Source organism: Neofelis nebulosa, chromosome 12 (genome assembly GCF_028018385.1).
Source record: "Neofelis nebulosa isolate mNeoNeb1 chromosome 12, mNeoNeb1.pri, whole genome shotgun sequence".
NCBI lineage: Eukaryota > Metazoa > Chordata > Mammalia > Carnivora > Felidae > Neofelis > Neofelis nebulosa.
The window spans coordinates 55,254,767-55,270,001 of record NC_080793.1 but is presented as its reverse complement, the minus strand read 5'-3'; the positions used below and the strand labels follow the sequence as shown (position 1 = coordinate 55,270,001).

At 46.2% G+C, this 15,235-nt stretch overlaps 1 protein-coding gene and 1 long non-coding RNA gene across 15 annotated transcripts in view; one reads left to right on the top strand and one right to left on the bottom strand.

Annotated features, from left to right (window-relative positions):
- Positions 1 to 15,235, bottom strand: part of NFIB (nuclear factor I B) — a 458,972-nt gene that overhangs the window by 236,142 nt on the left and 207,595 nt on the right. For 2 of the 11 annotated variants that reach the window (XM_058695326.1, XM_058695327.1), the window contains exon 1: positions 4,241 to 5,386. The exons of 8 other annotated variants lie outside the window; for them this stretch is intronic. In XM_058695326.1, the coding sequence (XP_058551309.1) occupies positions 4,241 to 4,270 (30 nt within the window). In that variant the 5' untranslated portion in view covers positions 4,271 to 5,386. Of the gene's footprint in view, positions 1 to 4,240; positions 5,387 to 15,235 lie in introns of those variants that run through there. One more of the 11 variants, XM_058695333.1, reaches the window with a different exon arrangement.
- The window catches only part of LOC131491878 (uncharacterized), a 45,141-nt gene continuing 37,125 nt past the window's right edge, over positions 7,220 to 15,235 (top strand). For 2 of the 4 annotated variants that reach the window (XR_009251702.1, XR_009251700.1), the window contains exon 1: positions 7,220 to 8,125. This is a non-coding gene — a long non-coding RNA (uncharacterized LOC131491878). The remainder of the gene's footprint in view (positions 8,126 to 15,235) is intronic. The other 2 variants (XR_009251703.1, XR_009251701.1) reach the window with 2 other exon arrangements.

Here is a 15,235-nt window from a genome sequence, read left to right as displayed (position 1 = left end):
ATGCAGTTATCAAGGGCTGAAACATATTGCTGTAAAGCGTTCCTACGGCAGAATGAGTATAAATCAAAATTCTATAACAATACAGAAGGCAGATGATTACATCACAGCGTGAGGCATAACCAAATGCCATGGAGGAAATCATTAAACTGATCAGTAGTTTCCAGCAGAGATTTGAACAATTCGGTTACTATGCGAGCACATTAAACTAGGCCATGGAAAGAGTTAAACCACAATCTGTTCTTTGTGTGGGAACAGTCCTGCTAACAGCAACCACAGCCCATGATAAGACCTCCCTATCTCCATATACTTTCTGAGGCCATGCTTTCAGTCTTCACTGTAACTACAAAAACTTTGCTTATCCCCCTTAGACATAATGCAAAGGAAGCCCTGTTCAAGGAAATGTGGACTTAAACATGCTTTGGGAACTCACTTCCTATAATCTGACTTCTACTATGATTTATGGATATGATTAAAAAAACATACATATGTACTCATCAGCCAAAGAGTTGAGAATGTAAAGGGTACATGGGGCTGGGAGGGAGCTCTGTCCCGGTGTTTTACCCTTGCCCCACTTTTTAAAAAGCTGTATTATTTTAACAGATATTATTAAGCGGTGGGGTAACTCAAGTGCTTACATCCTTAAGTACTATGTTCAGTGACATTTCATTTTCTTATAGAGACATCAAACATAGTTTTTACTAAATCTGTTTGAGTTTCAAATCATCTGTCATGTCACAAATCTCAAAATGTTAATAAATTATTTTACACAATCAAAATGCACATCTGAGGACTGAATTTGGACTTTCTTAGCAAATGCACGCAAAACAATGCTGGTTTTTTTAAGTTTGTCTTGAGTTTGTTGCCAATGTTGCCAAGTAATGTTTTTAAAACACACTTTTTTTCTTATTGATAACTAGAAATAGTAAACTTCCTCCCTCCACAAACTTGCCTTATAAACATCTTTCAGGGCTTTAGCATTCTGTGGACTCCTTTCAAGTGAAACACTTAACATGGAGACATAACCTCCAAAAAAAACAAAAAAAATGGTAAGTAGAGGTTTGTTATAAGTCACATATATTTCTGTATTAACATACCTAAAATGTCATCTCTCAAGTGTGACTGTTTTCTAACAATGAGTTGCAATATATTTTTAGTCATTTTGAGTGACATGAATATGGAACATAGTAACTGTCTTCATCCAAAAAAGAAAAAAAAAAAAAAAAGAAGTGATTAAGGTATTCAAATGCCCTAATGAATAGTTTATCACAATAACACTTTACTAAACAATTATGAAAGTTTTTTCTTAAGCTGAGCATCTGAGTAGTTTAAGATCGAATGGCTCTATACTAAGGTAATATGCCACCCTGCCCTTTCAGAATTTTTATCAAAATTCACGGACATTTCTCTTTTAAAACTTCTTTTAATTGATCTAAATTGATAAAATAACCAAGTTACAAATTTCAAATATAAAAGTAAACAATCTTAATTCCACCAGAAATATTTATTTTTCTTCACAGAAACAATGGTTTCCATGAAACGGATGGAAAATTAGATCAATATAGAGGTGGAAGAATAAATACTAGATCTTCTTGGAGCATTGCTATATAATAATAAACCATTAAAGCTATGTACCTGAAGAACTTGACTGACAATGAAATTTTAAAAGTCAATGCAATCATGGCAGGTGAAAGTTTTATTAAGGGTTTACATTATTTTTAGAAAAAGCAAAATATTAAATCATACATGATGGTTCTTAATTTTCCTTTTATGTCTGATTTATACTGAGGTAGAAATACTGATTTATATCAATATACTGACACTTTTACATCACACTTGCTAAATAGCAACTTTAACTGTAGCTCCTTTTGAATTAAAATTCTTTCTAAAACCTAGACACTTTATTGCAACAACTGAGACACTTTGTAAAGTTTTCAACCAGTTAAGAATGTTTCTCTATTCTGTATTTACACATCCTAAAAAACATTTTGCTCTAGCCATTAGACTCCTATCATACAAAACTAAACTACTGGTCTGATATAAAAGTTGCACTGTTAATGTGCTCTTACTTTTGTAACACCCCACATTACCTATAAAGTCACAGAGATATTAATTAAGTGAGAATGTGAAAGCTACAATCCCTTCTGTAGTATAGGCCTTCAATCCCAAAAACAGTTTTAATACGTCAACCTAGATTTACATTACTAAAACAGTAGAGAATATTAGTCATCATGAATTAGCGTTGGTAAGTATGTGTTCTTGAATACTAATGTGAGAGCTGAATGATTATGTTATATATGCTCCTAATATTCCATATGTCACGAAGCTGCAATGTTATTTCCAATGTACAGGAATTAAGTTAAAGCTAGTGACTTTACAATGATATTTAGAGGAAATCAAAAATGCCATGTAATCGCTAGCAATGTTTCTGAGCAACTGATGCTAGAAATCTAAATTTATATAGAAAAGCAATCTTTTACAGGTGAGAATAAGGAATGTGGTACTTTGTAAGCGAAAAAGCTTACCTCAATTTGTTTCAATGGAGCTATGCTTCAATAATGTAAAAATAATATCAAATGAACATGGTTTACTAGGAGAAAAAAAAATCCTGCTGATGGGTAATATGAAAGGTAACTTTTACAACTAAAGGCAATTCGCTATACCTGAAACAGTTTCACCATCATATTTATTAGCCTTTATTCATAGCTTTAAAATACAAATCGCTCAGCAACTCATTTTTCCAGTTTTGTGAAATTAAAGTGCACGTTACTTGCTGAAAATAGCCATATCTAAGTTAATCATACTCAGATGCCAAACAAAATATAAACAATAAAAAATGTGTCAGCCAAAAAGCTACAGGACTGTATCCAATCACTGAATAAGCCTTATCATTGTTTTCATCTTCATTCACAATTTATGAATGCCTTAGTCCTTTCCAATCACAATGGCTTCTAATTGTCATACAATTGAAATCTTAATCATTTGTCCATTATAAAAATGCATCACCGTGATATTGGATTTTTTAAAATAAGTGTAACACACCTAAGACCTGGCGACACTTCTTTAACTGTTTAGTTTTGTTGTTGTTTTTTTGTTTTTTTGTTTTTTTGTTTTTTTGCCAATGTCAAAGAAAATGGTTATCAATTACCAATGGTGACACTGCCTCCAAAAAGCTGAAGTCAACTGTCCGACACCTTCGGAGGTTTAAAATACTGCTTCAAATAACAACTCTGGGCTAAGGTATTTAGTGAGTTCGCCAGCGGTTAGTTGGCTGGGCGGCGATGAAAACTGCCCCCAGGTAAGTCTGTTCGGTCTCTCTGCTTTTCCATTTGACCGTCTGGTTTAAAATTATATAAATCGTGTTCTCAAAAATGTGTAAAGCCAGTATTTTATGTCATAACGTTGTTCCTAAGGACTTAGGAGGGCAATTTTCAAAGTGAAAAAAATGTAAATGACCTTACTTTTCCAGCATTACTTTCTGCCTTCTGAGCTACGCCCAAATATCGTCAAAGGAACAGGTCTCCACAAAATGAACATGTTCTAAAGTCCTTAACTTTCACCACGACCAGCTAACTCGTGTCAACGTAAAGACTGCCTTTGTGGTGTGGTCACGGGAAACCTCAAAGTGCGGATCACGATGGACCAGAGTTTCAGATCCCCAAATTAAGCAAAGGAATGGGTCCCCGGACCACAACCTCCGACTCGCTCGGTCGCCCGCCCACTGCCTGCAGCGGAGTCCAGAGGCGCCCACAAGGACTCGTGCTGGAGTCCCCTCGCCCAAGTTCACTGCTTGTTTATAAGGGCTCAGTCCCCCCTAAAGCTCCTCTAAAGCCCGAATCAGTCTCAGCGCTCCAGCGACCGACCGGGGCGACGGGCACCCTGGGCAGGGGCGCCGCGTAGCAGCAGGCACTCGGGGGGCCGCGCAGGGGCTAGCGCTCCCGGGCCCGGGCCCTGCCCACCCCCGGCGGCCTCGCCCGGCCCAGCTGCCCTGGCAGCGCGCGGGCTCCGGCTCCCGAGCCCGGGGCGCGGGGCTGGGCGCGCGGGATGGCCTCGGGCGAGCGGCCGCGCGCCGGCTCCCACGCCGCCCCGCAAATCCCGCCGCAACTCCGGGCCACTTCTGCGAGGGGCAGGGGCGTACCGAGGTTAACTAAAGCCGTTAATTGTCGGCAGACGAGAGCAACAAAACAAAACAAAGGCATTTCGGACTAGAGAGAAAGCTCGAGAGAGCGACCGAGACATGTACCTGAGTGAGACAGATGGGAGAATACATCATGACTTCGCCTTAAAACGCACTTTCCCGGAGATGCCCAAGAAAATCTTCGAGAAGCAAGAATTTCATCTATTCATTTTACAGTCATCTGAGCCCCGCGATGCGATCAATCAGGACGGGGCTCTGCGCTGGATCACCGCAACTTCACAACAAACCCAGTCCTCCTTAAATAGCCAAAGATTCAAGTTCACTCGGCGTGCTAGATTTCCCGGGGTGAAATCCAATCTACACTTTTAACCCTCTTGCAGTCCGAGCGCGCTGGCCCTGCTCGCCGAGGCCGCCGCCGCCGCCGCCGGTGTTGGCTGCTTTTCGCCTGGGTTTGGGGATTTATTTTCTGTTTTGCAGTTGTTGTTGTTGTTGGGGGCTAGGGGGTGCGCGAAGGTTCGGTGTGGGTTGGATTGGGGTGGTGGTTGGTGGTGAAATGCTTTTTTAAAAAAGGCGGGGAGGGGGGCGCAGGAGAGAGCGCGGGAGGGAGAGCGAAGAGAATGTGTCACCGCGCTGGGAAAGTTCAAGGTTACAGCCCCGAGCACTGCGGCAGGATTCCGGAGTGGCGATCGCAGGCGAAACTTTGCCGCGAGCCGACCATGTGTGTGCGCGAGGGGGAGCGTGAGCGAGTGCGCGCGGGTGGCGGGGCGCGCGCGGGAGAGGGCTGGGTGGGGGCGGGGTGGGTGGGGGAGAAGGGAGAGGCTGGGGTGAGGGAGGGGGCTCGGGCGCAGGTCTCCCGGGCGGAAGAGGCTCGCGGCGCGGTCCCCGGCTGCAGCCGCCGCCGCCCGCGCCGGCTCCTCCACGCCCGGCCGCCCGACCGCCCGCCTCGCCCCGCGTCTGACCCGGCCGAGCGAGGAGGCTGCTGCTGCTGCCGCCGCTGCCCAGAGCCCAGGGGGATCGGAACGAGCTCCTGAAAAATCCCAAACGATAAATCCCGCTCTCCCGCTCGGCTCCAAACTCCTCTCTTTTCTGCTCTGGGCTCTTTTTTTTTTCCCCTCCCTCTCTCGCTTTCTTTCGTTGCAAAACTTGGAAGTTGAAATTTTCACCGGTTCCACCCTCTGGACCCCGCTCGAGCTCTCTCCAAATCAGACTTAAGGATTGTTTTATTATTTAATTACACAATCATCGCTTTACTCCTCCTCCTGCAAACGCGCATTCCTTTTGCACCAGCCTCTCCACACCCCCCGCCCCCCACCTTCCTCCTCCTCCTCTTGCTTCTCTCTTTCTCTTCTCCTCTCTCTCTCTCCCTCTCTCTCTCCCTCATTTGTTAAAGGTCTCATATCCGTGCAACTGAACCATGACTTTTTTTTTTTTTTCCTCCAAACTAGATCTTCTTTCCGCCCTTTGGGCAAGTCCCGCACTCTCCCCACACCACCGCATACACATCCACACCCCCGAAAACCCGCCCTGGGAGAGGTATTTCTTTCCCCGCTGCGGACTCTTTAAGCCGCGGGAACATCCGAGTGGGAGAAGCACTGAGCCGGTCTGGGCCCGAGAAAGGAACGAATGGAAAATTCCCTCACACCCAGGCCGCCCCGGGGCCCAGGCTGGGGCGCCGACTCTCGCACCCGGGGCGGGCGCGGTCCGCCAAAGCCTCCGGCTGAAGGGAGGAGGGGCAGGCCGAGGAGGCGGGGGCCCGAGCGAACTTCGGCTCAAGTAGTTGGGGAGCGCCGGCGCGGACTGGGGGCGGGGGGCGGGGTCCTGTGGGGTCTCCCCTGCGCGGGCCCGCGCCCCGGGGCCGCTCCGCAGGAACAGCGCGCCGCGCTTCGCCGCGGTTTGCCGCCCTCCCGGGGGTGCCGCGTGCACGTGGCCTCGCTCGGAGCGGGAGGATCGGGCCGAGCTGCCGCCGCCGCCTCCTGCTCCCTCCTCCTTCTCCTCCGTCTCCTCCTCCTCCCGCGGCCCGCTCGGCTCTCCTCCTCCTGCAGCCCCGCTGGCTCTCTCCCAATCCCCACCCCCCGGGGCCCAGGGCGCCGGCGGAAAGCGTCTCCCTCCCCGCCGGGGTGCAGGCAGGGCGGGGCGGTGGCGCGCCCGAAGCTGCGGGGCGGGCGGGCGCGCGCGCGAGCTGGGTGCGTGTGCCGCTACGGCCCTGCAGAGGCGGTCGCGCCGGCCTCGCTCCCGCGGGGAGGGCCCCGCCCCCACCCCGGCCGCGAGCCGCGGGTCGCGAGTGAATGAACTTGATTTCGGGTATTTGGAGGAAAGCGATTTGCCTTGCACCCTCTCTGCACGCGCGCGCGCGCGCGCACACACACACACACACACACACACACACACTCCCCGCCCCCCAAATTCCGGCTTTCGGCAAGGGTTGGGTGGAGAAGAGGTGGAAGCAAAGGCTATCCAGACAATGGAGAGAGGAAAAGTGAGTGCCAGGGACTCCGCGTCTGCCTAGCTGGGGGCTGCCTGGGGCGGTTGGGGCCAAGAAGGGGACTCGACCGCCCCAGGGCGGGGCCGCCCCTACTCCCAACTGTGCTGTGGGGGTCTTGGGGGGCTCCCCTCTGATTCTCCTTTCCTCTCCCCCTCTTCGTCGCCTCTCGGTTTTCTTCCTCAACTTTCTCCTTTCTCTCGCTCTCTCTCGCTTCTGCCCACCGCCCTCCCCCTTCTGTCCCCCCAGCGGACCTGAAGGAACCAGTGACTTTTTCCTTCACCAAGTGGGAGTTATCCACATCAAGCATTTCACAACGACACATCAAGAAAAGTAGGCAGGTTCAAGTCAACCATGAAATGGTCACTTTTTAACCCCGTCCTGTCCTCATTAGGGAAATGCTCAAACACAGTCCGTTTTCAAAGAGCTTCTCTTAATGAGGCGAGCTTGCCAAGTCTACCTCTAGCAGCTGCAGCCCCCGCAAACCGAGAGCCCAAAGAAGAAAAGCGCTGGGGGGTGGGGGGGGGATTTGAGGAGGCCGCGGAGACGGGGAGCAGTGGATCTGGGAAGACAGGTAAAGTCGGGGAAATTTCGAGAACTCCCCCGAGTTAACCCTTGAGGGCACACACCACTGGGAGCAGCCTCCCAGCTCCCCCACCCCCACCCCCCACCCCGAGGCAAATCCTCGACTCAGCGTTCTGACAACGTTAATTTCCTTTGTGTGGGTCATTTCTTCCTTTTGAAAAGCCAAGATAAAGTTGACAGTCTTTAAAGATGAAAGGAATGAGGTGACAGTCGGGGTTAATCCACATAAATACTCATTTCTCTTTCAGAAATTTTTAGGCAATCTCATCTTAGATTAAAATAAAACCCCCCAAAGCATCACTTTGTATTGCACATTACGCTGCATCCCTTTTCTCGCCCTCATAGCACCAGTCTGCGGGGAGGGGGCGGGGAAGCGCTACTGATAATACCAGCTTTAACTACTGGAGTTTCCCTTTGAACAAATATTCAATTTAACCGGAGTTAATTTACCATAAAAGACATTCCCCCTGGCACGAATGCACTCATGTCCTTGAACACACCTCTTTGAAAGCCTGGACTCTTACAGAAGCCATTATTTCGGGGTCTCTTTAAAAATCCAGAGCCCATCTCTCTCTCTTTCTCTCCCTCCCTCCCTTCTTCCCTCCCTCCACCCCACACCACCCCCAGTGAAATCCTGGCACCCAGAGAGCGCTCCTTTCAGCCAGAGATCCCAGAACCAGCCGCTGTCCCCTGGCAAAAGAGGCCCAGTGCTGAGCCCTGGGCAAGTGTCTGCAGACATCGTCCTCCTCCTCCCCATTAGTTTCCCTTACCAACAGAAATCATTTCCCTTTGCCACCAAAACTAGGTTGCATCCAAAAGTTTCTCACAAGCTTTAAAGAGAAAAACGAAAAATTGACAACTGTTACACAGAAGAGCCCACAAATCCGCAGCAGCACCAGGGGGTGAAGAAGCAGCGGCAGACCCAGGTAAGACCCCAGAGAAGTGAGGATGTCTGGGGGCTCCCAGGCCTATCACTTAGGGGTTCAAATCTCTTTCAGGTGCTCCATGTTTGTAGGGCGCTTGTGGTTGGGTACAGTCTGATGAGTGTGGAGGATGCTTGGTAGTTTGGGGTTCTGATTTGTTTCCAAGTAAAAGGAAATTGAGAAAGGAGTAATGGTGGGGTGGGGTAAACCAAAAGAAAAGAAAGAATGAGCAACAGAGACATCCTGGAAGGGCTTACTGGGTGCTCAGTGTATGTGGCTTTGACTGTGCTCCCAGGCCTTTGAGCCCTGGGCAGGATGGCTGACACTCCCTGAAACACTGCTTCTTGTCCAGCCTGTGTCGAAGTCACCGCACACCTTCCCTGGGTGAACTTTAAGGGAGCCTTTTAGAAAAAGAGACTGGTAGATCTGGGTGTATGGGACATCTGGCTTCTCTCAGCACACTCATCCACTATCTTTGATTTTAGAAGTACCAATCTTTTAAATCTCAGGTAGAAGAGTAGAGGGAGGAAGTGAGAAAGATACATGCATTTTATTCACTTTCCCTTTTCCCAGCCAGTCTGTGCCATGGTATTGAGAGGGGCTTTAAAGTCTCCTGAGAAGTTTCTGATACTATCAAAATGGGCCAAACACTTCTTAGACTTTGGTACTTACCTCTCCCTAAACTCTCTTCTCTCTCTCCCACACTGAAAGGTAAATGACAGGCCAATTGCATTCACCCCAAAATCTGGTTTGAAGAACTAGAAAGAAGTGAAAGCCCCCTGCATCAACAGGACTATTTGATATTTCAGAATTACTAAAGATCTCCTCCCCAGATCATTTATTCCCTGCCATCTTCTGGCGGGGGGAGGGGGGTAGTTTCTTTTCTGACAGGTAGTTTGTTGATTTCAAGAAGGTATGTCAGTACTTCAGGAGACTGAAATTTTCAAAACCTAGCTGTATATTTGAAAAATTAAACAAATTACCCAGTTGGAGCCTTTCACTGACCTCCACAGAGGACTTGACATCTCAAGTATCTATCAATATTGATTTTCTTTTAACCTCCTCCCTTCTAAAGAAACTCAGTGACAGGTTGCAAATCCTGGGCAGTTTAGGGAAAGGTTTCTTGGAGCTTAACAAAGCTGTCATTTTCAATACACCCGATGACTTTTTTTTTTTTTTTTAGCTCTTGCATGTGATTTGAGGGGAGGCTCAGCAACCACACACCCTGGCTGCATCGCCAATATCAATATTTTAAAACTAAATACAAAAGAGACAGATGACCTCCTGACCCCAGGAAACAGGCCTGCAGAACTGCAAGTATCCACCACACCATGCCCAGGGACCTTTCCTGCTTCCAAATGAACCACAAAAATCATACATGTGTAGCCCGGAAAACACAATTTTATGTCCACAAGCAGGAACACCAAAAATCCACTCAAAAACGCATCTGTAAACAACCAACAAGTACTGAGATTGCCTGCACTTGATGGGGATTGCAAAATCATGCCCAGCTCTCTCAGCCCTGAAACTACTACTGTCAAATTAGGGTAGCAATTTTTCCCTCCTAGAAAATTCACAACTGGTCAGCTCCCCCACCCCCTTTGCCGCTTTGCCTTGCACTGAAACAAATAAATAACCATGGACTTTTCTTCCCTCCTCTGGGAGCTGTTTGGTGTCCCCTGAGGACAAAACTAAATGAGAAAAATGACGCTGTTAATAATGTCGCTGCTGAAATGCCTGTACTCGACTGTTAAAAAAAAAAAAAAAATACCATCCCACTAAGTGTGCTTACATTTCGGGCACATTTACAAGCTACGACTGAATCTGAGCAGCGACTGGGCCAGATTCCTCTATTAAGGTTAGCCGGTTTCCACTTCTCTACAGAGATGGGGCCAGTTCATCAACAGAGGTTCCCAACTTCTGAAGACATTTGCTCCCGGATTACAAAGTCAGCAGGTGCCTGTAACTTTTGCGTGGTTTATTTTAAACCTCGCAAATCACGTCAATGATTGCTTTGCTTCGCTCACAACACGTCAAAAGTTACGTGCGCTCTCAACACAGAGCGTCTCCTCTGTGATACTGAGAGGGCTACAGTTATTGTCCTTTTTCAAAATAGCTGACTTTTAAAGTAAAACTATACTATCATTTTATTTCTATGTATAGACTTTTTTTGTTGTTACCCATCTACATGCACTTTTTTGACATAGAAACAGATCAGTTTTAAGGAGAGGTTTAAAAAGCTTTATCCAAAATAGCCAAGTAGTCTTATAGTCTGTATTAAGAAGTATAGAAGGTGTATTCAAACAAACTCAAACTTTCTGCACCCCTTTCTCTAATTCGTCCTTTGAAACCTCCATCCTGTTTCAAAATCAAAATAATGCATAACAACAGAACTGTGTGCATTTTAACATTCAAATTAAAATTTGACAAACAATTGTGTAATTACAAAGAGAAAAGACAAAACAATTTGGCCTACACAAAATATATGTCCAGTAAACCTTGTCTCTGAAATATTTTAACAACACAGCATGTTAACAAATTTCAAAGCAATAATATTGTCAAATTGTGTGATGTCACAAACTCTAAAAACAAAGTTACAGATGCTCATGACATCATATTCACTCATAATTATGCTGCTGCTCAGTCTGATCATATTAAAATTAAATAGATGTCTACTTCTGCTCAAGAATAAAAGGAATTTATTTTGGACATCAAACAATGAAACTGTCACCATTTATTGTATGAAACACTCAGCTAATCAATTTCCTATTAAAACAGCTTTCAACAATACTCAGCTTTAAAATTCATCGGGGCCAGTAAAAACCTTTTCCCAGTGCACAAGAATGCAGTCCCAACCACGACGATAATTACCCTTCTAATACTTTTATTGCCCAAGCACTTTTTCCTGTGCTCCCCATCAGTTAGGCAAGAATCTGCAGTATATTGTATCAGTGAGTTGGAGTGCTTGACCTTTGCGCACATATGATTTAATAGGGACTTTTCAGCGCTGGAGCTTTCTCCATCTCTCATACCATTAAATGAAAACATCAAACCTCAAATGTAAAACTGGAAACCACAACGTTTTGTGTTTCACAACTCTTTGCAGTTTTTACTTAGGCTGCTTAAAGGTCAGCTTCTTAGCCTCACAGTTCTCTCCCCCATAGAGTAAAGGTACTCAGAAGTCACACTAATTCTGATTTTGATTAAATCTTGAACTCCCCAGTCAGATACACACATGCACTCTGCTTATTTACACGTGCATTCTTTTTCTAACCACACAAGCGTGCGTGTATGGTTTGCTGGATTTATTCCATTTTAGAGCTGATTTAAATGTCTGTTCAAGTCTGGGTTCAAATGTTAACTTTTTCCCGCCTGTTGGAAAATTAAAATTACAAAAGATGGTGCTATAAGATTCATTCAAAGAAAGTTAGAGTTAATCTTGTGTATTTTGGCGCCTTTTCCCTGCCAGCTACTGTACTGGGGGGGGGGGGGGAGGAAGGGAGGGGCGGGACTTGGAGATCTTGTCTGTCCCGTCTCAAGTTCAATGGCAGTTCTTCTAACCGGAGGAGAAGATGGCCATGTTCACAGCCCTAATAATAATTCCAATCACACCACTTCGGCATCTTGTGTCAAAGTCGAAACTGGCTTCCCCGCCCCCTTCAACCTGAAAGCTGCCAAGTCCTCACACACTCCGCATTCAACCACAACTTAATGGATGGGATATTGTGCATTAAAATGTGTCCCAGACGTACTGGCGAAGAGAGCACAAGGGAAAAGGGAGGCGCACGCGCGCGCACACACTCCCACACACACACACACACACACACACACACACTTAGGCAGAGGGGTAAAAAATCCTAGAGCAAAAACAGCGGGGCTTAAAAAAAAAAGTACTAGGAGCGGGAAGAAATCCATCATAATCTTTTTTAAACGGGGAGGGAGGTGAAGAAGGAGGGCTAACAATTCGATCCTGCCACTTCAGGGACCAGGTGGGGGATACTAAGCTTGGGAACAAATATTGATTTTAAAAACAACACACCAGTCAGAGCTAAATAAATACTACTACCCTCACTTATTTTTTAAAAATGCACTTTTAAATGAGAATATGTTACAAAGCTCTGCATATTCACCTTAAAGCGAAGGAAAAGGACTACAAAAAGAATGGGCTACGGGGTACAACTAAAGTATCACTTACAGTAATTTTTCCAGCATTAGGAGGAGGAGGAGAAAGAGGAGGAAATAAGAAATGAAGCAGGGAAAAGGCTACATTTTACACTATTTGGGCTGACAATGTTATCCAGTGATTCCCACCATCAAAGTGTGACACATATACTAAAGTTACTAAAGCTATAATATATATTATATACGTGTATGTGTAATGATACATATAGTATATATATGATATACAAATTATATATATATATATATATATATATATACACACTATATGTATCATTACACACACATACACACACACACAATTGCTTTGGTCTGGGCTCAACCTGTAAAGCAGAAATGACATTTAGATAAAACAGTCACTTCACAATGCACATACAGGAAAAACAAATTGTGTCTGGAGTGGAAGGGGGTGCAAGGGACGAACAAGACGAGCAAATAAAACCCATCATTTCAAAGCCACATACCATTGCACTGTTTTGCATTAAATAAAATGGATCTTGAGTCTGCAACAGAACCCTGGGCCGCTGACTTCACGTGTCTCAGGTACAGATTTGTGGATTTTCTCAAGGGTTGTTTGGGTGTCGCTTTTTGTATTTGCTTAAAAAAAAAAAAAAAAGGCAATCCTGGAGTAGTCTTTTATTTTTTTTAAATTATTGTTTCTGCAATGCCCCAATTCTTGGCCTGAGAAGAAAAGGCGGTAAAAGTCAAGTCTAAAAGCAAGCAGCCCCCTCAGTCTGGATATCCAGTTTTCCTTCCTCTCACTTGCAGAAGACTGTTTCTCGTGGTTGACTTGAACGCCGTCCAGAGAGAGAGAGAGTGTGGTGTGTGTGTGTGTGTGTGTGTGTGTGTGTGTGTGTGTGTGTGTGTGTGTGTGTTTGGTGGGTTTTATTGTTGTTTTAGCAGGGCTGCTCTAGAGGTGGGGGCAGCCTCCCCTCCCCGGCTTCGGGCGCGCTCCGCAGGGGCAGCGGGCGCGGCCGCGGGGTCGCGCGCTCGCCCCTTCCCCGCCCTTGGATTGGCCTGGCCAGCGGCGGAGCTGCCCCGGAACCGCCACCCACCCGCGCACCCTTTCCGCGCCCGGGCCGCGCTCGTCCCGCCGCCGCCGCCGCCTCCCAGCCTTTTTCTTTCTCCGGCTCGCTGGCCGCCCGGCCCCGCCCCGCCCCGGCCGCCCCGGCGCGCGGGAAGCGCGGCTCTTCGCTTCCGCCTGGCGGCGGGAAGGAAGCCGAAAGGAGGAGCCGGGGGCGGGCGCGCGGCGATGCATATTCATCAGGGCGCCCGCGGCTGCGGAGGCGGGAGCGGGCCCGAGTGGGTGTGGCGGCCTGCGCGGCGCGGGCGCCCCTCGCGAGTGGCGGCTCTGCTCTTTGTGCGGCCCGGGAGGGGCAGGAGCGCGGGGAGGGCGGGCGAGGAGGGCGGCGCCGCCTGTCTGCGGGGCCGCGCCGCTCCGCGCGCCTTTGTGCTCCCGGGGTCACGGGGCCTCCCCGCCGGCTTGCGGGAGGGGAGAGCGGGGCCGAGCTGCCGCGCGAGAGTCTCCACCAAATAACAGTGATGATTACGGAATCGGTGTTACTCCCCTATTTCCCGCCACGTTGCTCGGTCAACTTCGCAAGGCCGCGTTTGTTTCCGTGTGAGAGGAGTTCTGAAATGTTCCTCCCGGTCAAGCGTTATCATTACAGCAAAACCACCAGAAGGAGAGCACTCTTGACTTCTATTTATATGCATCCATGTGAATGTCAATAATCTAGGGGTGGGTGGGAGAAATAATCAGCACCAAAGAAATACACAACCCTTGGGTCCCTGGGAGTAAACGCTCTTGGTGAGGTTCGGTAGACAGTTCATGTTCATAAACAAAGTGGTTTTGATCAGTATTTTTAAGGTTAAAGGTACGTAGTGTTTCTGTTTAGTTTTTAAGTAATCCGGTTATTTTCATTTTAGGCATCTGTGGTGTGGTAAAATAACGCTTAACGGTGAGATTAAATTATTATGTAATCCTGATTTAAAATCGAAGTATTAGAAGTAAAAATATAACATTAGCCCTAAATTTACGTGGTACTAACCCACGTGTGTTTAGAAAAAGATTTTATTACAGAGATTTTGACTAATTATGTAATTGCACAACAGACAATAGCTTCAAATATCCTCTAAAATCCCTGTTCAATTATGTGATTACCAGTGGGACCGGAATAGCTCCCGATGAATTGTTCTTATCTTTCCGCTAAAAGTGAGCATGGCAGTATTTTAATCCCAGTTGTGTTTACCCTCAAAGTCCAAGAGAACTTAAACAACGTTGTGCAGGTTCTTAGTTTCTACAATACACAGTATGAAACAAGAAAGATATTTTGACCTCGTTAAAAAAAAAACAGATTTTTTTTTTTTTTAATATCTGCATGTAGATATACAGACACACTACATAAATGTTTGGCTATTTTCAATGATAGTAAGTGGAAAACTAGAAACTATTTTGACCCGTTTGGACTTCAGGAAGTGCCAAATATGAAAATAGGTTATTGGTTTAATGGTTCCCAATTTCTCCTCTGAAAAAAACTAACACAGTATGTATCTAAACAGCTTTGGGAAGGGAGTTGAGGTTGGGGATACACGTATGTACACATACACGTGTGCATGTATATATCTCTACACTCAGCCATAACTTCCCAAGGAAAATTAATTGTTAACATCTTTTTCCAAGATAGGTAATTTTAACCACTCGGCTAGTGTAGCTATAACTCAGTCTACTCAGGCAGTCAATTCAAGTGTGTAACAAACAGATCTGTTTGCATTCTAGCATTTCCTAATAGTAGTTTCATGGTTAAGTAAGTCACGTTTAGCACTAAGTAGCCAAATATGAAGTATGAAAATTCAATGCAGCTACACTTTAAAAAATCATTGAGAGTGCAAAGGGAGTGTTTAAATGGGCAGTGTTACCAAATTCTAAAACTT